The sequence below is a fragment of the Manacus candei genome, unplaced genomic scaffold (genome assembly GCF_025592945.1).
Source record: "Manacus candei isolate 608988 ecotype Guabito, Panama unplaced genomic scaffold, ASM2559294v1 h1tg000269l, whole genome shotgun sequence".
Lineage (NCBI taxonomy): Eukaryota > Metazoa > Chordata > Aves > Passeriformes > Pipridae > Manacus > Manacus candei.
Window position 1 is genome coordinate 57,629 of NW_026138317.1, and position 23,482 is coordinate 81,110.

Here is a 23,482-nt window from a genome sequence, read left to right on the forward strand (position 1 = left end):
CAGCATTCCCGGGATTCCCTGGGATGCTTCCAGAGCACTCCCAAGTCATTCCCAGGATTCCCTGGGATGTTCCCAGATCGTCCCTGTGGCATTCCCAAGATTCCCTGGGATGTTCCCGGATTGATCCCACAGCATTCTCAGGATCCCCTGGGGTGTTCCTGGATCATCCCCACAACATTCCCGGGATCCCCAGGATGCTCCTGGATCGATCCCGCAGCATTCCCGGGATTCTCTGGGATGTTCCCGGAGCACTCCCGAGTCATTCCCAGGATTCCCCGGGATGTTCCCAGATGGATCCCACAGCATTCCCAGGATTCTCTGGGGTGTTCCCGGATCAATCCCGAGTAATTCCCGGGATTCCCTGGGATGTTCCCAGATCGATCCCGCGGCATTCCCAAGATTCCCCGGGATGCTCCCGGAGCGCTCCTGCATCATTCCCAAGATTCCCTGGGATATTCCCAGATCATCCCCACAGCATTCCCATTATTCCCTGGGATGCTCCCAAATCAATCCTGTGGCATTCCCAGGATTCCCCAAGATGTTCCTGGATCAATCCCACAGCATTCCCGGGATTCCCTGGGATGTTCCCGGATCGATCCCCCGGCATTCCTGGGGTTCCCTGGGATGCTCCCGGAGCGCTCCTGAGTCATTCCCAAGATTTCCTGGGATGTTCCCGGATTGTCCCCACAGCATTCCCGGGATTCCCTGGGATGCTCCTGGATCAATCCCACAGCATTCCCAGGATTCCCCAGGATGCTCCCAGAGCACTCCTGCATCATTCCCAGGATTCCCCGGGATATTCCCAGATTTCCCCACGGCATTCCCAGATTCCCTGGGATATTCCCAGGTTGTCCTCGCATCATTCCCAAGATTCCCTGGGATGTTCCTGGATCGTCCCCATGGCATTCCCAAGATTCCCAAGATTCCCTGGGATGTTCCCGGATTGTCCCCACAGCATTCCCAAGATTCCCTGGGATGTTCTCGGATCATCCCCCGCAGCATTCCCAGGATTCCCCAAGATGTTCCCAGAGCACTCCTGCATCATTCCCAGGATTCCCCGGGATATTCCCAGATTTCCCCACGGCATTCCCAGATTCCCTGGGATATTCCCAGGTTGTCCTCGCATCATTCCCAAGATTCCCTGGGATGTTCCTGGATTGTCCCCACAGCATTCCCAAGATTCCCTGGGATGTTCCTGGATCGTCCCCATGGCATTCCCAAGATTCCCAAGATTCCCTGGGATGTTCTCGGATCATCCCCCGCAGCATTCCCAGGATTCCCCAAGATGTTCCCAGAGCACTCCTGCATCATTCCCAAGATTTCCCAGGATGCTCCCAGATCATCCCCACAACATTCCCAGGATTCTCTGGGATATTCCCAGATCGTCCCCACAGCATTCCCGGGATTCCCCAAGATGTTCCCGGATCAATCCCGCAGCATTCCCAAGATTCCCGGGGGTTATTCCCGGGATTCCCTGGGGTGTTCCCGGATCATCCCTGCGGCATTCCCAAGATTCCCTGGGATGTTCACAGATCAATCCCGCGGCATTCCCGGGATTCTCTGGGATGTTCCCAGATTGATCCAGCAGCATTCCCAATATTCCCTGGGATGTTCCTGAATCGATCCCACAGCATTCCCAGGATTCCCCGGGATGTTCCCGGATTGTCCCTGCATCATTCCCAAGATTCCCTGGGATATTCCCAGATCAATCCCATGGCATTCCCAGGATTCCCTGGGATGTTCCTGGAGTACCCCCAAGTAATTCCTGGGATTCCTTGGGATGTTTCCGGATCAATCCCACGGCATTCCCAGGATTCCCTGTGATGCTCATGGATCATCCCACAGCATTCCCAAGATTCCCTGGGATGTTCCCAAATCACTCCCACAGCATTCCCGTGGATTATTCCCGGCATTCCCGAGGGTTATTCCCACAGCATTCCCTGGGATTATTCCCGGTATTCCCGTGGGTTATTCCCGGCATTCCCGAGGGTTATTCCCGGCATTCCCATGGATTATTCCCGGCATTCCCATGGATTATTCCCGGCATTCCCGTGGATTATTCCCGGCATTCCCTGGGATTATTCCCGGCATTCCCGAGGGTTATTCCCGGCATTCCCGTGGATTATTCCCGGCATTCCCAGGGATTATTCCCGGCATTCCCTGGGATTATTCCCGGCATTCCCTGGGATTATTCCCGGCATTCCCAGGGATTATTCCCAGCATTCCCAGGGATTATTCCCGGCATTCCCATGGATTATTCCCAGCATTCCCAGGGATTATTCCTGGCATTCCCATGGATTATTCCCGGCATTCCCAGGGATTATTCCCGGCATTCCCTGGGATTATTCCCGGCATTCCCAGGGATTATTCCCAGCATTCCCAGGGATTATTCCCGGCATTCCCATGGATTATTCCCGGCATTCCCATGGATTATTCCCAGCATTCCCAGGGATTATTCCTGGCATTCCCGGGGGTTATTCCCGGGGCTCTCCCGTTACCTGCCGCAGCAGCGCCGGGATCTCGGGGGGGTCCCCGCAGAGGCCCTGGGGGACAAACGGGGGGGGGGACACGGGGAGGGTCAGGGGGGGGTCACCCCCTGGGTGGTCCTCCCCCATCCCCATCCCCCCCTTCCTGCTTCCCTGGATCCCGGGGGGCGGGGAATTCTGGGATTTGGGGGGGTCCGGGGGGTTTCCTGAGGAATTTTGGGATTTGGGGTGTCTGTGAGTCCCCTGTGGAATTTTGGGATTTGGGGGTGTCGACGAATCCCTTGTGGAATTCTGGGATTTGGGGTGTCCGGGGGGTTCCTGTGGAATTCTGGGATTTGGGGTGACTGTGGGTCCTCTGTGGAATTTTGGGATTTGGGGGTGTCTGGGGGATTTGGGATGGCCATGAATCCCCTCTGGGATTCTGGGATTTGGGGTGTCCGTGGGATTGTGGAATTTTGGGATTTGGGGTGTCTGTGGGATTTGGGATGGCCACGAATCCCCTGTGGAATTCTGGGATTTGGGGGTGTCTGTGAGTCCCCTGTGGAATTCTGGGATTTGGGGTGTCTGTGAATCTCCTGTGGAATTTTGGGATTTGGGGTGTCTGTGGGATTGTGGAATTTTGGGATTTGGGGTGTCTGTGGGATTTGGGATGGCCACGAATCCCCTGTGGAATTCTGGGATTTGGGGGTGTCTGTGAGTCCCCTGTGGAATTCTGGGATTTGGGGTGTCTGTGAGTCCCCTGTGGAATTCTGGGATTTGGGGTGTCTGTGGGATTGTGGAATTTTGGGATTTGGGGTGTCCGTGGATTGTGGGGATTGTGGAATTCTGGGATTTGGGGATTCTGTGAGTCCCCTGTGGAATTTTGGGATTTGGGGGTGTCTGTGGGATTTGGGATGGCCACAAATCCCCTGTGGAATTCTGGGATTTGGGGTGCCCAGGGGATTGTGGGGATTGTGGAATTCTGGGATTTGGGGTGTCCGTGAGTCCCTTGTGGAATTCTGGGATTTGGGGTGTCCGTGGGATTTGGGGTGTCCGTGGCATTGTGGAATTCTGGGATTTGGGGTGTCCATGGGGCTCAGGGTGACCCCGGGGGTCCCGTGGGGGTCCCATGAGGGTCTGTGGGTCCCTGGGGGGTTCTGGGTGACTCTGAGGGTCTGTGGAGGGGGGTCTGGGGTGATCCTGGGGGTCCCGTGGAGGTCTGTGGGTCCCTGTGGGGGCTCGGGGTGATCCTGGGGGTCCCGTGGGTGTCCCTTGGTCCCTGTGGGGCTCTGGGGGTCCCCTGGATGTCTGTGGGTCCCCGTGGGGCTTAGGGTGACCCTGGGGGTCCCGTGGGGGTCTGTGGGTCCCTGTGGGTCCCATTGGGGCTCGGGGGGTCCCCTGAAGGTCTGTGGGTCCCTGGTGGGGTTCTGGGTGACCCCGGGGGTCCTGTGGGGGACCCCTGGATGTCTGTGGGTCTCTGTGGGGTTCTGGGTGACCCCGAGGGTTCCTGTGGGGTTCTGGGTGACCCTGGGGGGTCCCCGTGGGGGCTCGGGGTGACCCTGAGGGTCCCATGGGGATCCCCTGGGGGTCTGTGGGTCCCTGTGGGGTTCTGGGTGACTCTGAGGGTCCCGTAGGTCCCTGTGGGTCCCTGTGGGGCTCGGGGGGTCCCCTGAAGGTCTGTGGGTCCCTGTGGGGGCTCGGGGTGACACTGGGGGTCCCGTGGGGGTCCCCATGGGGGTCCCTGTGGGTCCCCGTGGGGCTCAGGGGGTCCCCTGAAGGTCTGTGGGTCCCTGTGGGGTTCGGGGTGACCCTAAGGGTCCCGTGGGGGTCTGTGGGTCCCCGTGGGGCTCGGGGTGACCCCGGGGGTCCCGTGGGGGACCCTTGGATGTCTGTGGGTCCCTGTGGGGGCTCGGGGTGACACTGGGGGTCCCGTGGGGGTCCCCATGGGGGTCCCTGTGGGTCCCACTGGGGCTCGGGGGGTCCCCTGGAGGTCTGTGGGTCCCCGTGGGGGCTTGGGGTGACCCCAGGGGTCCCCGTGGGGGTCTGTGGGTCCCTGTGGGGACTCGGGGTGACCCCGGGGGTCCCGTGGGGGACCCCTGGATGTCTGTGGGTCCCTGTGGGGGCTCGGGGTGACCCTGGGGGTGACTCTGGGGGTCCCGTGGGGGTCTGTGGGTCCCTGTGGGGGCTCAGGGTGACCCTGGGGGTCCCCATGGGGGTCCCATGGATCCCTGTGGGTCCCTGTGGGGCTCAGAGGGTCCCCTGGAGGTCTGTGGGTCCCTGTGGGGCTCGGGGTGATGCTGGGGGTCCCCATGGGGGTCCCATGAGGGTCTGTGGGTCCCTGGGGGGTTCTGGGTGACCCTGGGGGTCCCGTGGGGGTCCCGTTGGGGTCTGTGGGTCCCTGGGGGGCTCTGGGGGTCTCCTGGATGTCTGTGGGTCCCTGTGGGGGCTCGGGGTGACCCTGGGTGTCCCATGGGGATCCCCTGGGGGTCTGTGGGTCCCTGTGGGGTTCTGGGTGACTCTGGGGGTCCTGGGGGGGTCTTGGGGTGACACTGGGGGTCCCGTTGGGGTCTGTGGGTCCCCGTGGGGCTTGGAGGGTCCCCTGAAGGTCTGTGGGTCCCTGTGGGGCTCGGGGTGACCCTGAGGGTCCCGTGGGGGTCCCGTTGGGGTCTGTGGGTCCCACTGGGGTTTGGGGGGGTCCCCTGGAGGTCTGTGGGTCCCCGTGGGGTTCTGGGTGACCCTGAGGGTCCCGTGGGGGTCTGTGGGTCTCAGTGGGGCTCAGGGTGACCCCGGGGGTCCCGTGGGGGTCTGTGGGTCCCTGGTGGGGTTCTGGGTGACCCCAGGGGTCCCGTGGGGGACCCTTGGATGTCTGTGGGTCCCTGTGGGGGTTCGGGGTGACCCTGAGGGTCCCTGTGGGTCCCCGTGGGGTTCTGGGTGACCCTGAGGGTCCCGTGGGGGTCCGTGGGTCCCCGTGGGGGCTCGGGGTGACCCCGGGGGTCCCGTGGGGGTCCGCGGGTCCGGTGGGAACCCGTGGGTCCCCCTGAGGTCCGTGGGTGACCTTGGGTGACCTTGGGGGTCCCGCGGGGGGGTCCGGGGGTCCCCGGGGGAGTCTCGGGATGACCCTGGGGGGGGTCTCCGGGGGTTCTCTGGGTGCCCCTGGGGGGCTCTGGGTGACCCCGGGGGTCCCGGGGGGGGGATTAGGGGGGGGGGGGTCTCACCCGTGCCAGCTCCTCCCCCCCCTCGAGCAGGGGGGTCTCCGGGTGCGGGGGGGTCGCGGTGCCCCCCGAGGTGCCCCCCGAGGTGCCCCCCGAGGTGCCCCCCCAGGTGCCCGCGGCCGCCATGGCAGGATCCGGGGCCGGGATCGGGATCGGGATCCCTGGGAAAACACCCCCCCCTCTCCCGGGGGGGGGGGGGGGCGGGGGGGGGGCGGGGGCCGGGTTGTTGTTTTGGGGGCCGGGTTAATGTTTTGGGCCTCCTGGTTAATGATTAGGGGGCTTAATTAATGATTACGGGGGGTTAATTAATGATTACGGGGGCTTAATTAATGATTAGGGGGGTTTAATTAATGATTAGGGGCCTTAATTAATGATTAGGGGCCTTAATTAATGATTAGGGGGTTTAATTCATGATTACGGGGGCTTAATTAATGATTAGGGGGTTTAATAATGATTACGGGGGCTTAATTAATGATTAGGGGGCTTAATTAATGATTAGGGGGGTTTAATTAATGATTAGGGGCCTTAATTAATGATTAGGGGCCTTAATTAATGATTAGGGGGTTTAATTCATGATTACGGGGGCTTAATTAATGATTAGGGGGTTTAATTAATGATTAGGGGCCTTAATTAACGAGCAGGGGTGGGCGGGGTCCCGTCTGTCCGTCTGTCCCTCCGCCCTTGCTGTGCCACCCCAGGACCTGCCCCCAGCCCGGGGTTGTCCCCCCCTCTCACTCCCCCCCCCGATTTCAGCCCCCCTTTCCCCCCCCCCCGGTGCCCCCCGTTATCCCCCTTTTCCCGCCCCAGTTCCCCTCCTGCCCCTCTCCCGGTGCCCGTCCCGTGCCCGGGGCAACCCGTTTTCCCCCGTTATCCCACTTTCCCAGCCCCATTTCCCCCAATTATCCCCCTTTTCCAGCCCCATTTCCCCCAATTATCCCCTTTTCCAGCCCCGTTTTCCCCCCATTATCCCCTTTTCCAGCCCCATTTCCCCCCATTATCCCCTTTTCCAGCCCCATTTCCCCCCATTATCCCCTTTTCCAGCCCCATTTCCCAGTTATCCCCCTTTTCCAGCCCCATTTCCCAATCTCGGTGCCCACCCCGTGCCCGGGACACCCCGTTTCGCCCCGTTATCCCCCTTTTCCAGCCCCGTTCCCCCAATTATCCCCCTTTTCCAGCCCCGTTTTCCCCGTTATCCCCTTTTCCAGCCCCATTTCCCCCCGTTATCCCCCTTTTCCAGCCCCGTTTCCCAATCCCGGTGCCCGTCCCGTGCCCGGGACACCCCATTTCCCCCCGTTATCCCCCTTTTCCAGTCCCGTTTCCCCCCGTTATCCCCCTTTTCCAGTCCCGTTTCCCCCCGTTATCCCCCTTTTCCAGCCCCATTTCCCAATCCCGGTGCCCACCCCGTGCCCGGGACACCCCATTTCCCCCCATTACCCCCTTTTCCAGCTCCTTTTCCCCCAATTATCCCCCTTTTCCAGCCCCGTTTTCCCCGTTCTCCCCTTTTCCAGCCCCATTTCCCCCCGTTATCCCCCTTTTCCAGCCCCGTTTCCCAATCCTGGTGCCCGTCCCGTGCCCGGGACACCCCATTTCCCCCCGTTATCCCCCTTTTCCAGTCCCGTTCCCCCCCTTTATCCCCTTTTCCAGCCCCGTTCCCCCCGGTTATCCCCCTTTTCTAGCCCCATTTCCCCATCCAGGTGCCCACCCCGTGCCCGGGACACCCCATTTCCCCCGGTTATCCCCCTTTTCCAGCCCCATTTCCCCCAATTATCCCCTTTTCCAGCCCCGTTTCCCCCAATTATCCCCTTTTCCAGCCCCGTTTCCCCTAATTATGCCCCATTTCCTATCCCGTTTCCCCAATTATCCCCCCTTTCCAACCCCATTTCCCAATCCCGGTGCCCACCCCGTGCCCGGGACGCCCCATTTTCCCCTCTTATCCCCCTTTTCCAGTCCTTTTCTCCCCATTATCCCCTTTTCCAGCCCCATTTCCCCCCTTTATCCCCTTTTCCAGCCCCGTTCCCCCCGGTTATCCCCCTTTTCCAGCCCCATTTCCCCATCCAGGTGCCCACCCCGTGCCCGGGACACCCCATTTCCCCCGGTTATCCCCCTTTTCCAGCCCCATTTCCCCCAATTATCCCCTTTTCCAGCCCCGTTTCCCCCAATTATCCCCTTTTCCAGCCCCGTTTCCCCTAATTATGCCCCATTTCCTATCCCGTTTCCCCAATTATCCCCCCTTTCCAACCCCATTTCCCAATCCCGGTGCCCACCCCGTGCCCGGGACGCCCCATTTTCCCCTCTTATCCCCCTTTTCCAGTCCTTTTCTCCCCATTATCCCCTTTTCCAGCCCCATTTCCCCCCGTTATCCCCTTTTCCAGCCCCATTTCCCCCCGTTATCCCCCTTTTCCAGCCCCGTTTCCCAATCCCGGTGCCCACCCCGTGCCCGGGACACCCCGTTCCCCCCCTTATCCCCCTTTTCCAGCCCCGTTCCCCCCCTTATCCCCCTTTTCCAGCCCCATTTTCCCCCATTATCCCCTTTTCCAGCCCCATTTCCCGATCCCGGTGCCCACCCCGTGCCCGGGACACCCCATTTCCCCCGGTTATCCCCCTTTTCCAGCCCCGTTTCCCCCAATTATCCCCTTTTCCAGCCCCGTTTCCCCTAATTATGCCCCATTTCCTATCCCGTTTCCCCAATTATCCCCCCTTTCCAACCCCATTTCCCAATCCCGGTGCCCACCCCGTGCCCGGGACGCCCCATTTTCCCCTGTTATCCCCCTTTTCCAGTCCCTTTCTCCCCATTATCCTCTTTTCCAGCCCCATTTCCCCCCGTTATCCCCTTTTCCAGCCCCGTTTCCCCCATTATCCCCCTTTTCCAACCCCGTTTCCCAATCCCGGTGCCCACCCCGTGCCCGGGGCACCCCATTTTCCCCCCGTTATCCCCCTTTTCCAGCCCCTTTTCCCCCGTTATCCCCCTTTTCCAGCCCCATTTCCCCCCATTATCCCATTTTCCAGCCCCATTTCCCGGTTATCCCCCTTTTCCATTCCCGTTTCCCCTCTCCGGGTGCCCACCCCGTGCCCAGGACACCCCATTTTCCCCCATTATCCCCTTTTCCAGCCCCGTTTCCCCCGTTATCCCCCTTTTCCAGCCCCATTTCCCAATCCCGGTGCCCATCCCGTGCCCGGGACACCCCATTTCCCCCCCGTTATCCCCTTTTCCAGCCCCTTTTCCCCCAATTATCCCCCTTTTCCAACCCCATTTCCCCCCATTATTCCCCTTTTCCAGCCCCATTCCCCAATCCCGGTGCCCACCCCGTGCCCGTTTCCCCCCGTTATCCCCCTTTTCCTGTCCCTTTTCCCGATATCCTGCCCAATTCCTGGGCACCAATTCCCCCGGGAATGTCCCCCCCGTGTCCCTCGGGACAATCCCGATCCCAAATACCCTCGGGAATGTCCCCCCCCGCATCCTTTGGGACAATCCCGATCCCAAATACCCCCGGGAATGTCCCCCCGTGTCCCTGGGGACAATCCCGATCCCAAATACCCCCGGGAATGTCCCCCCCCCCCATCCCTGGGGACAATCCCTATCCCCAAATACCCCCGGGAATGTCCCCCCCCATCCCTGGGGACAATCCCGATGCCTTTTCCCACGTTTTGGATCTCTTTTCCCAGGTTTTGGATTCCTGTTCCCAGTTTTTGGGTCCCTATTCCCAGGTTTTGGATCCTATTCCCAGGTTTTGGGTCCCCATTCCCAGGTTTTGGGTCCCCATTCCCAGGTTTTGGATCCCCGTTCCCAGGTTTTGGGTCCCCATTCCCAAGTTTTGGGTCCCCATTCCCAGGTTTTGGATCCTGTTCCCAGGTTTTGGGTCCCTGTTCCCAGGTTTTGGGTCCCCATTCCCAGGTTTTGGATCCTATACCCAGGTTTTGGGTCCCCATTCCCAGGTTTTGGGTCCCCATTCCCAGGTTTTGGGTCCCCATTCCCAGGTTTTGGATCCCCATTCCCAGGTTTTGGGTCCCCATTCCCAGGTTTTGGGTCCCCATTCCCAGGTTTTGGATCCTATTCCCAGGTTTTGGATCCCCATTCCCAGGTTTTGGGTCCCCGTTCCCAGGTTTTGGATCCCATTCCCAGGTTTTGGGTCCCCATTCCCAGGTTTTGGGTCCCCATTCCCAGGTTTTGGATCCCCATTCCCAAATTTTGGGTCCCCGTTCCCAGGTTTTGGATCCCCGTTCCCAGGTTTTGGATCCCCATTCCCAGGTTTTGGGTCCCCATTCCCAGGTTTTGGATCCTCCTTCCCAGGTTTTGGGTCCCCATTCCCAGGTTTTGGATCCCCATTCCCAGGTTTTGGGTCCCCGTTCCCAGGTTTTGGATCCCCATTCCCAGGTTTTGGGTCCCCATTCCCAGGTTTTGGGTCCCCGTTCCCAAATTTTGGGTCCCTGTTCCCAGGTTTTGGGTCCCTGTTCCCGGGATTTGGGTCCCCATTCCCAGGTTTTGGGTCCCCATTCCCAGGTTTTGGATCCTATTCCCAGGTTTTGGGTCCCCATTCCCAGGTTTTGGGTCCCCATTCCCAGGTTTTGGGTCCCCATTCCCAGGTTTTGGATCCTATTCCCAGGTTTTGGATCCCCATTCCCAGGTTTTGGGTCCCCATTCCCAGGTTTTGGATCCCCATTCCCAGGTTTTGGGTCCCCATTCCCAGGTTTTGGATCCTATTCCCAGGTTTTGGGTCCCCATTCCCAGGTTTTGGATCCTATTCCCAGGTTTTGGGTCCCCATTCCCAGGTTTTGGGTCCCTGTTCCCAGGTTTTGGGTCCCTGTTCCCAGGTTTTGGGTCCCCATTCCCAGGTTTTGGGTCCCCATTCCCAGGTTTTGGGTCCCCGTTCCCAGGTTTTGGATCCCCGTTCCCAGGTTTTGGATCCCCGTTCCCAGGTTTTGGGTCCCCATTCCCAGGTTTTGGGTCCCCATTCCCAAGTTTTTGATCCTATTCCCAGGTTTTGGATCCCCATTCCCAGGTTTTGGATCCTGTTCCCAGGTTTTGGATCCCATTCCCAGGTTTTGGGTCCCCATTCCCAGGTTTTGGATCCTATTCCAGGTTTTGGGTCCCCATTCCCAGGTTTTGGGGTCCCCATTCCCAGGTTTTGGGTCCCCATTCCCAAGTTTTGGATCCTATTCCCAGGTTTTGGATCCCCATTCCCAGGTTTTGGATCCTGTTCCCAGGTTTTGGATCCCATTCCCAGGTTTTGGGTCCCCATTCCCAGGTTTTGGATCCTATTCCCAGGTTTTGGGTCCCCGTTCCCGGGTTTTGGGTCCCCATTCCCAGGTTTTGGATCCTGTTCCCAAGTTTTGGGTCCCCATTCCCAGGTTTTGGATCCTGTTCCCAGGTTTTGGATCCCCATTCCCAAATTTTGGGTCCCCGTTCCCAGGTTTTGGATCCCCGTTCCCAGGTTTTGGATCCCCATTCCCAGGTTTTGGGTCCCCATTCCCAGGTTTTGGGTCCCCATTCCCAGGTTTTGGGTCCCCATTCCCAGGTTTTGGATCCTATTCCCAGGTTTTGGATCCCCATTCCCAGGTTTTGGATCCCCATTCCCAGGTTTTGGGTCCCCATTCCCAGGTTTTGGATCCCATTCCCAGGTTTTGGATCCCCATTCCCAGGTTTTGGGTCCCCATTCCCAGGTTTTGGATCCTCCTTCCCAGGTTTTGGGTCCCCATTCCCAGGTTTTGGGTCCCCATTCCCAGGTTTTGGGTCCCCATTCCCAAATTTTGGGTCCCTGTTCCCAGGTTTTGGGTCCCATTCCCAGGTTTTGGGTCCCCGTTCCCAGGTTTTGGATCCTATTCCCAGGTTTTGGATCCCCTTTCCCAGGTTTTGGGTCCCCATTCCCAGGTTTTGGGTCCCCATTCCCAGGTTTTGGATCCTCCTTCCCAGGTTTTGGATCCTGTTCCCAGGTTTTGGGTCCCCATTCCCAGGTTTTGGATCCCCATTCCCAGGTTTTGGGTCCCTGTTCCCGGGTCACCCCGGCGGGGTTTGGGGGCTTTGGGGTCATCCCAGAGGGGTTTGGGGTGTTTGGGGGGCTTTGGGGTCACCTCGGCGGGGTTTGGGGGGGTTTTCGGGGGCTTTGGGGTCACCCCGGTGGGGTTTGGGGGGTTTGGGGAGTTTGGGGTCACCCCGGCGGGGTTTGGGGAGTTTGGGGTCACCTCGGCGGGGTTTGGGGTCACCCCGGAGGGGTTTGGTGGGTTTGGGGGTTTTGGGGTCACCCTGGAGGGGTTTGGGGGCTTGGGGGGCTTTGGGGTCACCTCGGCGGGGTTTGGGGGTTTTTGGGGGCTTTGGGGTCACCCCGGAGGGGATTGGGGGGTTTGGGGTCACCCCGGAGGGGTTTGGGATCACCTCGGCTGGGTTTGGGGGCTTTGGGGGGTTCAGGGGCTTTGGGGTCACCCCGGCAGGGTTTGGGGGGCTTTGGGGTGCTTTGGGGTCACCCTGGTGGGGTTTGGGGGCTTTGGGGTCACCCTGGAGGGGTTCGGGGGGGTTGGGGGCTTTGGGATCACCCCGGCGGGGTTTGGGGAGTTTGGGGTCACCGTGGTGGGGTTTGGGGGCTTTGGGGGGCTTTGGGGTCACCTCGGCCCGGTTTGGGGCTTTGGGGGAGTTCGGGGGCTTTGGGGTCACCCCGGTGGGGTTTGGGGAGTTTGGGGGTCACCCCGACGGGGTTTGGGGGCTTTGGGCCCACCCCGGAGGGGTTTGGGGGATTTGGGGTCAGCCCGGTGGGGTTTGGGGGTGTGGAGGGCTTTGGGGTCACCCCGGAGGGGTTTGGGGAGTTGGGGGCTTTGGGGTCACCCCGGCGGGATTTGGGGGCTTTGGGGGGTTCAGGGGCTTTGGGGTCACCCTGGAGGGGTTTGGGGGCTTTGGGGTCACCCCGGCGGGGTTCGGGGGCTTGGGGGGCTTTGGGGTCACCCCGGCGGGGTTTGGGGGCTTTGGGGTCACCCCGGAGGGGATTGGGGGTTTGGGGGCTTTGGGGTCACCCCATCGGGGTACGGGGGGGTTTGGGGTCACCCCGGAGGGGTTTGGGGGGTTCGGGAGTTTTGGGGTCACCCCGGAGGGGATTGGGGGGTCTGGGGGGCTTTGGGGTCACCCCGGTGGGGTTTGGGAGGTTCAGGGCCTTTGAGGTCACCCCGGCAGGGTTTGGGGTAACCCCGGAGGGGTTTGGGGGCTTTGGGGTCACCACGGTGGTGTTTGGGGGGTTTGGGGAGTTTGGGGTCACCCCGGTGGGGTTTGGGGGGTTCGGGGGATTTGGGGGCTTTGGGGTCACCCTGGAGGGGTTTGGGGGGCTTTGGGGAGTTTGGGGTCACCCCGGTGGGGTTTGGGGGCTTTGGGGTCACCCCAGCGGGGTTTGGGGGGTTTGGGGTCACCCCGGCGGGGTTTGGGGGTTTTGGGGTCATCCCGACGGGGTTTGGGGGCTTTGGGGTCACCCTGGAGGGGTTTGGGGTCACCCCGGCGGGTTTTGGGAGGTTCGGGGGTTTTGGGGTCACCCCGGTGGGATTTGAGGAGTTCGGGGATCCAGGGATGGCTTTGTAGGATCCAGGGACGGATTTGTGGGATCCAGGGATGGATTCATGGGATCAGTGGATGGACTGTGGGATCCAGGGATGGATTTGTGGGATCAATGGATGGATTAATGGGATCAGTGAATGGATTCATGGGATCCAGGGTTGAATTGTGGGATCAATGGATGGATTTATGGGATCAATGGACGGATCCATGGGATCAGTGGATGGATTGTGGGATCCAGGGACGGTTTTGCAGGATCCAGGGATGGATTTGTGGGATCCAGGGAGGGATTGTGGGATCCAGGGATGGACTGTGAGATGCCATGGACGGATCCATGGGATCAGTGGATGGATTTGTGGGATCCAGGGACAGATTAATGAGATCCACAGATGGTCCATGGGATCCAGGGACGGATTGTGAGATCCCATGGATGGATTCATGGGATCAATGGATGGATTTGTGGGATCAGTGAATGGATTTGTCAGATCCAGGGTCGAATTGTGGGATCCAGGGATGGATTCATGGGATCCATGGATGGATTAATGAGATCCAGGGATGGATTTGTGGGATCCAGGGATGGATTCATGGGATCAATTGATGGATTTGTGGGATCCAAGGACGGATTGTGGGATCCAGGGTTGGATTGTGGGATCCAGGGACGGACTGTGAGATCCCATGGACAGATTCATGGGATCAGTGGATGGATTTGTTGGATCCAGGGATGGATTCATGGGATCCAAGGGTGGATCCATGGGATCAATGGAAGGACTGTGAGATCCAGGGATGGATCCATGGTGGCATTCATGGGATCCAGGGACAGATTGTAGGATCCAGGGACGGATTTGTGGGATCCAGGGACGGACTGTGAGATCCAGGGACGGATTTGTGGGATCAAGGGACAGACTGTGGGATCCAGGGATGGATTAATGAGATCCAGGGATGCATTCAGGGGGAACTATGAATGGATTAACGGGATCCAGGGATGGATTGTGGGATCCAGGGATGGATTGTGGGATCCAGGGACAGTTTGTGGGATCCAGGGATGGATTAATGAGATCCACAGATGGATCAATGGATGCATTCATGGGATCCAGGGTTGAATTGTGGGATCAATGGATGGATTTATGGGATCAATGGATGGATTTAGGGATGCAGGGATGGACTGTGAGATCTCATGGATGGATTCATGGGATCAGTGAATGGATTTGTGGGATCCAGGAACAGATTAATGATCCACAGAGGGATTTGGGAGATCCAGGGGTGGACTGTGGGATCCAAGGACGGATTGTGGGATCCAGGCACGGACTGTGAGATCCCATGGACAGATTCATGGGATCAGTGGATGGACTGTGGGATCCAGGGATGGATCCATGGGATCAATGGATGGATTCATGGGATCCAGGGACAGATTGTAGGATCCAGGGATGGATTTGTGGGATCCAGGGACAGATTGTAGGATCCAGGGACAGATTTGTGGGATCAAGGGACGGATTGTGGGATCCAGGGTTGGATTGTGGGATCCAGGGTTGGATTGTGGGATCCAGGGATGGATTCATGGGATTGATGGATGGATTGTGGGATCCAGGGACGGATTTGTGGGATATGGGGATGGATTCATGGGATCAGTGGATGGATTTGTGGGATCCAGGGATGGATTAATGAGATCCAGGGATCTAATTAATTAGATTGTGGGATCCAGGGATGGATTGTGGGATCCAGGGACGGACTGTGAGATGCCATGGACGGATCCATGGGATCAGTGGATGGATTGTGGGATCCAGGGACAGATTTGTGGGATCCAGGGGTGGATTTGAGGCATCCAGTGACAGACTGTGACCCCCCCTCAGACCCTGTTCCCGACGGGCTCCCTTTTATTAACAATTTACAAAACCCCCCATAAAACGCCCCCGGAAAACGGCTCCGGGGGGGAGGGACATTCCCGGGAATGCCCCTCACCTGGCAGCCTCCAGGATCTCCTGGCAGCCTCCAGGATCACCTGGCAGCCTCCAGGATCACCTGGCAGCCTCCAGGATCTCCTGGCAACCTCCAGGATCACCTGGCAACCTCCAGGATCACCTGGCAGCCTCCAGGATCTCCTGGCAACCTCCAGGATCTCCTGGCAACCTCCAGGATCACCTGGCAGCCTCCAGGATCTCCTGGCAACCTCCAGGATCTCCTGGCAACCTCCAGGATCACCTGGCAGCCTCCAGGATCTCCTGGCAACCTCCAGGATCACCTGGCAGCCTCCAGGATCACCTGGCAGCCTCCAGGATCTCCTGGCAGCCTCCAGGATCTCCTGGCAACCTCCAGGATCACCTGGCAGCCTCCAGGATCTCCTGGCAGCCTCCAGGATCACCTGGCAGCCTCCAGGATCACCTGGCAAACTCCAGGATCTCCTGGTAGCCTCCAGGATCTCCTGGCAAACTCCAGGATCACCTGACAGCCTCCAGGATCTCCTGGCAGCCTCCAGGATCACCTGGCAGCCTCCAGGATCACCTGGCAGCCTCCAGGATCTCCTGGCTGGCCAGGCGGGCGATCCAGTGGAAATCCAGGGGCAGGTGCCTCCTCCAGAAGCGCCGATCCCGCCCGTAGATCTGCGCCGGGAAGCGGGGGCTGCCTGCGGAAAACCGGGAATGGGAGAGGGGGGGAAGAGGGGCAGGGAGGGGTCCCAGAGCCTCCATCCCACGTTTTTCCAGCCTTACTGATCCCGTGGAATATCCTGGCGATGGCTCTCCCCGAGAACTCCTCGCCGGGGCGGGCGGACAGGAGGTGCCGGATGTCGGAGCGGACGCGGCTCTCCCAGTCCCGGAGCTCCTGAGGGCAGGGGAGGGGGTCAGAGCCCATCCCAGACCAGCCCAAATACGTGGGGAGGGCATAGCCAGCCTCCAAAATCCGTGGGGAGGGCATAGCCCGCCTCACAAATACGTGGGGAGGGCATAGCCCTCATCCCATCCCATCCCATCCCAAATCCATGGGGAGCTCAGCCCTCATCCCATCCCATCCTAGACCATCCCAAATCCATGGGGAGGGCACAGCCCTCATCCCATCCCATCCCATCCCATCCCATCCCATCCCATCCCATTCCCACCCCATTCCCACCCCATTCCCATCCCATCCCATCCCATCCATCCCATCCCATCCCATCCCATCCCATCCCATCCCATCCCATCCCATCCCATCCCATCCCATCCCATCCCATTCCCACCCCATTCCCACCCCATTCCCATCCCATCCCATCCCATCCATCCCATCCCATCCCATCCCATCCCATCCCATCCCATCCCATCCCATCCCATCCCATCCCATCCCATCCCATCCCATCCCATCCCATCCCATCCCATCCCATCCCATCCCATATCAATCCCATCCCATCCATCCCATCCCATCCCATCCCATCCCATCCCATCCCATCCCATCCCATTCCCATCCCATTCCCACCCCATTCCCACCCCATTCCCATCCCATCCCATCCCATCCCATCCCATCCCATCCCATCCCATCCCATTCCCACCCCATTCCCACCCCATTCCCATCCCATTCCCATCCCATCCCATCCCATCCCACAAATCCCATCCCAGACCAGCCCAAATCCATGGGGAGCTCAGCCCTCATCCCATCCCATCCTAGACCATCCCAAATCCATGGGGAGCTCACATGGCTCCTCTTATCCCTTCTCTTCCTTATCCCAAATCCATGGGGATCTCACAGCCCTCCTGTTCCTCATCCCAAATCCATCTGGAACTCCTATGGCTCCTCCTCCTCCTCCCTCCTCTTCCTCATCCCAAATCCATGGGGAGCTCACAGCCCTCATCCCACCCTATCCCATCCCATCCCAAATCCATGGGGAGGGCACAGCACTCATCCCAAATCCATAGGGAGATCATATCCCTCCTCCCATCTGATCCCATCCCAAATCCATGGGGAGCTCACAGCCCTCATCCCATCCTATCCCATCCCATCCCATCCCAAATCCATGGGGATTCACATCCCTCATCCCAAATCCATCTGGAGCTCAAATCCCTCATCCCAAATCCATGGGGAGCTCACAGCCCTCATCCCATCCCATCCCATCCCATCCCAAATCCATGGGGAGCTCACATGGTTCCTCTTATCCCTTCTCTTTCTTATCCCAAATCCATGGGGAGCTCACAGCCCTCATCCCAAATCCATGGGGAGCTCAAATCCCTCATCCCAAATCCATGGGGAGCTCAGCCCTCATCCCATCCCATCCCATCCCATCCCATCCCATCCCATCCCAAATCCATGGGGAGCTCACAGCCCTCATCCCATCCTATCCCATCCCATCCCATCCCAAATCCATGGGGAGGGCACAGCCCTCCTGTTCCTCATCCCAAATCCATGTGGAGCTCACATCCTTCATCCCAAATCCAAAGGAGATCATATCCCTGCTCTTCCTCATCCCAAATCCATGGGGAGCTCACAGCCCTCATCCCAAATCCATCTGGAGCTCACAGCCCTCATCCCAAATCCATGGGGAGCTCACAGCCCTCATCCCAAATCTATGGGAGCTCAAATCCCTCATCCCAAATCCATGGGGAGCTCACATGGCTCCTCTTATCCCTTCTCTTCCTCATCCCAAATCCATGGGGAGCTCACAGCCCTCATCCCATCCCATCCCATCCCATCCCATCCCAAATCCATGGGGAGGGCACAGCCCTCATCCCAAATCCATGGGGAGCTCATCCCTCATCCCATCCTATCCCATCCCATCCCAAATCCATGGGGAGCTCACATCCCTCCTCCTCCTCCTCCCAAATCCATCTGGAGATCAAATGGTTCCTCTCCCTCATCCCAAATCCATGGGGAGCTCACAGCCCTCATCCCAAATCCATGGGGAGCTCAAATCCCTCATCCCAAATCCATGGGGAGCTCACATGGCTCCTCTTATCCCTCCTCCTCCTCATCCCAAATCCATCTGGAGATCAAATGGCTCCTCTCCCTCATCCCAAATCCATGGGGAGATCAGCCCTCATCCCATCCCATCCCATCCCAAATCCATGGGGAGCTCACAGCCCTCCTGTCCCTCATCCCAAATCCATGGGGAGCTCCTATGGCTCCTCCTCCTCATCCCAAATCCATCTGGAGCTCCTGTGGTTCCTCCTCCTCATCCCTCCTCTCCCTCATCCCAAATCCATGGGGAGCTCACAGCCCTCCTCCTCTCCCTCATCCCAAATCCATGGGGAACTCCCATCCCTCCTCCTCCTCCTCCCAAATCCTCACCCTCGTCCAACCCCAGCCATTCCCAACCCGGGATCATCTCCCAGGAAAACCGGGATGTACCTGAGCCCTTCCCAGCTCCTCCTCCTCCTCCTCCTCCTCCTCCTCCTCCTGCAGGGATCCGAGTCCATCCCGCTCGAAGTATTCCCGGATCAGCTCCTTGAGCCTGGAGCTCCTCCTCTCCTCCTCCTCCTCCGGAGGGGCGGGATCCAAGCTCTGGAATGCCACGCTGATCCCACCCCATCAGATTCCCACCCTTTCCCAGTATTCCAGGGAAAATGGGGCAGGAAAACAGGGATAGGGGTGGTTTTCCTCCCCTCTGGAATGCCACGCTTATCCCACCCCATCAGATTCCTGTCCCTTCCCAGCATTCCAAGGAAATCAGGGACATGGGAAGGGGTTTTCCTCCCCTCTGGAATGCCACGCTGATCCCACCCCCTCAGATTCCCACCCTCTTCATCATTCCAGGGAAATCAGGGCAGGAAAACAGGGATAGGGGTGGTTTTCCTCCCCTCTGGAATGCCACACTGATCCCACCCCGTCAGATTCCCACTCCCTTTCCCAGAATTCCAGGGAAAACAGGGACATGGGGGTGGTTTTCCTCCCCTCTGGAATGCCACGCTGATCCCAACCAGTCACATTCCCGCCCTTTCCCAGTATTCCAAGGAAATCAGGGCAGGAAAACAGGGATAGGGGTGGTTTTCCCTCCCCTCTGGAATGCCACGCTGATCCCACCCCATCACATTCCCGCCCTTTCCCAGCATTCCAGGGAAATCAGGGGCAGGAATCCCGGGATAGGGCTGGTTCCCTCCCCTCTGGAATGCCCTTTCCCAGCATTCCAGGGAAATCAGGGACAGGAAAACCCAGGAAGGGGTGGTTCCCTCCCCTCTGGAATGCCACGCTGATCCCACCCCGTCACATTCCCACTCCCTTTCCCAGCATTCCAGGGAAATCAGGGCAGGAAAACCGGGACAGGGGTGGTTTTCCCTCCCCTCTGGAATGCCCTTTCCCAGCATTCCAGGGAAATCAGGGGCAGGAAACCCGGGATAGGGATGATTTTCCTCCCCTCTGGAATGCCACGCTGACCCCACCCAGTTAGATTCCCATCCCTTCCCGGCATTCCAGGGAAAACAGGGACATGGGGGTGGTTTTTCCTCCCCTCTGGAATGCCACGCTGATCCCACCCCGTCAGATTCCCACCCTCTTCATCATTCCAGGGAAATCAGGGGCAGGAATCCCGGGACAGGGATAGTTTTCCCTCACCTCTGGAATGCCCGGGCGCAGGCCCGGAGCTGGCGCAGGGCGGCCTTTTCCCGGGATTCCCCGCGCCGGAGCAGGAATTGGCAGAGGGAGTCGAGCTCCCCCTCGCTCAGGTCCCCGCGGGAGCGGAAGTGGAAAGACAATTCCCGGAATTCCACCCGGATCCCGCTCGGCCCTGGGGGGGGAAAGGGAGGGGATCCCGATCCCGATCCCGATCCTGATCCCGATCCTAATCCTGATCCTGATCCCGATCCTGATCCCGATCCTGATCCTAATCCTGATCCTGATCCCAATCCTGATCCCAATTCTGATCCCAATCCCGATCCTGATCCCAATCCTGATCCTGATCCCGCTCCTGATCCTGATCCTGATCCCAATCCTGATCCCGATCCTGATCCCGATCCCAATCCTGATCCCGATCCTGATCCCGATCCCAGTCCCGATTCTGATCCTGATCCCAATCCTGATCCCGATCCCGATCCTGATCCCGATTCTGATCCCAATCCCGATCCCAATCCCGATCCCAATCCTGATCCCAATCCTGATCCCGATCCTGATCCCGATCCTGATCCTGATCCCGATTCTGATCCCAATCCCGATCCCGATCCCAATCCCGATCCCAATCCTGATCCCGATCCCAATCCTGATCCCGATCCTGATCCTAATCCCGATCCCAATCCTGATCCCGATCCTGATCCCGATCCTGATCCCAATCCTGATCCCAATCCTGATCCTGATCCCAGTCCCTATCCTGATCCCAATCCTGATCCCGATCCTGATCCCGATCCTGATCCCGATCCTGATCCCAATCCCGATCCCGATCCTGATCCCAATCCCGATCCCGATCCTGATCCCGATCCCAATCCCGGTCCCGATCCTGATCCCGATCCTGATCCCGATCCCAATCCCGATCCTGATCCCGATCCTGATCCCGATCCCGATCCTGGTCCCGATCCCAATCCTGGTCCCGATCCTGATCCTGATCCTGATCCTGATCCCAATCCTGATCCCGATCCCGAGGGATGACGGGACCTCTCTGGAGGTGTTGGATCCGGGTGGAATCCCCCCTGACCCTCAATCCCAATCCCAATCCCGATCCCAGTCTTAATTCCCATCCTAATTCCAATTTCGATCCCGATCCCAATCCTGATCCCAATCCCAGTCGTAATCCCCATCCCAGTCCAAATCCCAACCCCAACTCCAATCCCTATCTCAATCCCACTCCCACTCCCAACCCCAATCCCGATCCCAACCCCAATTCCAATCCCAATCCTGAGGGATTCCAATCCCAATCCCAACCCCAATCCCAACCCCAATCCCAATCCCTATCTCAATCTCGTTCCCAGTCCCAATCCCAACCCCAACCCCAATCCTTAGGGATTCCAATCCCAACCCCAATCCCAACCTCAACCCCAACCCCAATCCCAATCCTTAGGGATCCCAACCCCAACCCCAACCCCAATCGATTCCAATCCCAATCCCAATCCCAATCATTAGAGATCCCAACCCCAACCCCAACCCCAACCCCAATCCTTCGGGATCCCAACCCCAACCCCAATCCCAACCCCAATCCTTAGGGATTCCAACCCCAATCCCAATCCCAACTCCAACCTCAATTCCAATCCCAGTCCCAACCCCAACCCCAATCCCAACCCCAACAAGATCCCAATCCCAATCAATTCCAATTCCAACCCCAACCCCAATCCTTAGGGATCCCAACCCCAATCCCAACCCCAATCCCAACCAGATCCCAATCCCAACTCCAATCCCTATCTCAATCCCACTCCCACTCCCAACCCCAACCCCACTCCCACTCCCAACCCCAATCCCAATCCCAATCCTCAGAGATTCCAACCCCTACCCCAACCCCAATCCTTCGGGATCCCAACCCCAACCCCAACCCCCCTCTCTCCCCCCGTTACCGTTGCCCGTCCCGGTGTCCCCCTGGATCCCGCGGAGCTCCCGTTTGGCGCGGGCCGACTCCCAGCCCATGGAGTCGCTGAGCTCCACCACGTCGAACTCCAGGGACCCGGAATTCCGGTGATCCCGCCCCGCCAGCCGCTCCCGCGCCAGGAACACGGCCAGGGGGGGGCACCTGGGGGGGAAAAACACCGAAATTGGGGGAAATCCGGGGTTAAAAAATCCAGGGAAAAGCCCATTGGAGCTGAGGGGGAATTGGGTTTTCCTGGGAATTCCCAGGAAAAAAAATCCAGGAAAAATCAAGTTTTTCCTGGGAATTCCCAGGTTAAAAAATCCAGGAAAAATCAGGTTTTCCTGGGAATTCTCAAGTTAAAAAATCCAGGAAAAATCGGGTTTTCCTGGGAATTCCCAGGAAAAAAAATCCAGGAAAAATCAGGTTTTCCTGGGAATTCTCAGGTTAAAAATCCAGGGGAAAAGCCCGTTGGGGATGGGGGGGAATCGGGTTTTCCTGGGAATTCCCGGGGTTAGAAAATCCAGGGAAAATCAGGTTTTCCTGGGAATTCTCAGGTAAAAAAATCCTGGAAAAATCGGGTTTTCCTGGGAATTCTCGGGTTAAAAAATCCAGGAAAACTCAGGTTTTCCTGGGAATTCTCAGGTAAAAAAATCCTGGAAAAATCAGGTTTTCCTGGGAATTCTTGATTTAAAAAAATCCAGAAAAATCAGGTTTTCCTGGGAATTCTCAGGTAAATAATCCAGGAAAAATCCCATTGGAGCTCGGGGGGGAATCGGGTTTTCCTGGGAATTCTTGGGGGTAAAAAATCCAGGAAAAATGGGGTTTTCCTGGGAATTCCTGGGTTAAAAAATCCGGGAAAAATCGGGTTTTCCTGGGAATTCTGGGGTTAAAAAATCCAGGAAAAATCCCATTTTAGCTGGGGTTAATCGGATTTTCCCGGGAATTCTGGGGTTAAAAAATCCAGGAAAAATGGGGTTTTCCTGGGAATTCTTGATTTAAAAAATCCAGGAAAAATCAGGTTTTCCTGGGAATTCTCAGGTTAAAAATCCAGGGAAAATCCCATTGGAGATGGGGGGGAATCGGGTTTTCCTGGGAATTCTTGGGTAAAAAAAATCCAGGAAAAATGGGGTTTTCCTGGGAATTCCTGGGTTAAAAAATGCAGGAAAAATCAAGTTTTTCCTGGGAATTCCCGAGTAAAAAATCCAGGAAAAATGGGGTTTTCCTGGGAATTCTGGGGTTAAAAAATCCAGGAAAAATCGGGTTTTCCTGGGAATTCTTGATTTAAAAAGTCCAGGAAAAATCAAGTTTTCCTGGGAATTCTGGGGTTAAAAAATCCAGGAAAAATGGGGTTTTCCTGGGAATTCTGGGGTTAAAAAATCCAGGAAAAATGGGGTTTTCCTGGGAATTCCCGAGTAAAAAACCCGGGAAAAATCAGGTTTTCCTGGGAATTCCCGAGTAAAAAACCTGGGAAAAATGGGGTTTTCCTGGGAATTCCGGGGTTAAAAAACCCAGGACAAATCCCATTTTCGCTGGGGTTGATGGGGTTTTTCCCGGGAATTCTGGGGTTAAAAAATCCAGGAAAAATCGGGTTTTCCTGGGAATTCTTGGGTAAAAAATCCTGGAAAAATTTGGTTTTCCTGGGAATTTCTGGGGTTAAAAAATCCAGGATAAATCCCATTTTCGCTGGGGTTGATGGGGTTTTTCCCGGGAATTCTGGGGTTAAAAAATCCAGGAAAAATCGGGTTTTCCTGGGAATTCTTGGGTAAAAAATCCTGGAAAAATTTGGTTTTCCTGGGAATTTCTGGGGTTAAAAAATCCAGGATAAATCCCATTTTCGCTGGGGTTGATGGGG

General features: G+C 57.8%; 1 protein-coding gene and 2 long non-coding RNA genes across 7 annotated transcripts in view; 2 read left to right on the top strand and 1 right to left on the bottom strand.

The window, feature by feature from the left end:
- Window positions 1–2,755: 2,755 nt before the first annotated feature.
- LOC127464776 (uncharacterized) lies at window positions 2,756–4,386 on the top strand. Its single transcript, XR_007901617.1, has 4 exons — window positions 2,756–3,019; window positions 3,185–3,367; window positions 3,425–3,600; window positions 4,244–4,386. It is a non-coding gene; the product is annotated as an uncharacterized LOC127464776 (long non-coding RNA).
- Window positions 4,387–9,413: 5,027 nt separating this feature from the next.
- On the top strand, window positions 9,414–11,488 carry LOC127464769 (uncharacterized). Of its 5 annotated transcripts, XR_007901611.1 has the most exons (5): window positions 9,414–9,465; window positions 10,008–10,049; window positions 10,550–10,591; window positions 11,086–11,148; window positions 11,461–11,488. It is a non-coding gene; the product is annotated as an uncharacterized LOC127464769 (long non-coding RNA). The 5 variants fall into 5 exon arrangements; XR_007901612.1 differs by lacking the exon at window positions 11,461–11,488 and having other exon boundaries at window positions 10,550–10,612; window positions 11,086–11,176; XR_007901610.1 differs by lacking the exons at window positions 9,414–9,465; window positions 10,008–10,049 and adding an exon at window positions 9,855–9,902 and having other exon boundaries at window positions 10,529–10,591.
- A 3,686-nt stretch (window positions 11,489–15,174) lies between these two features.
- The window catches only part of RECQL4 (RecQ like helicase 4), a 41,044-nt gene continuing 32,736 nt past the window's right edge, over window positions 15,175–23,482 (bottom strand). The window contains exons 17-23 of the mRNA XM_051775257.1: window positions 21,620–21,792; window positions 19,701–19,872; window positions 18,501–18,666; window positions 15,902–16,013; window positions 15,676–15,816; window positions 15,424–15,455; window positions 15,175–15,223 (exon numbers count right to left, since the gene is read on the bottom strand). Of these exons, the coding sequence (XP_051631217.1) occupies window positions 15,692–15,816; window positions 15,902–16,013; window positions 18,501–18,666; window positions 19,701–19,872; window positions 21,620–21,792 (748 nt within the window). The 3' untranslated portion in view covers window positions 15,175–15,223; window positions 15,424–15,455; window positions 15,676–15,691. The remainder of the gene's footprint in view (window positions 15,224–15,423; window positions 15,456–15,675; window positions 15,817–15,901; window positions 16,014–18,500; window positions 18,667–19,700; window positions 19,873–21,619; window positions 21,793–23,482) is intronic.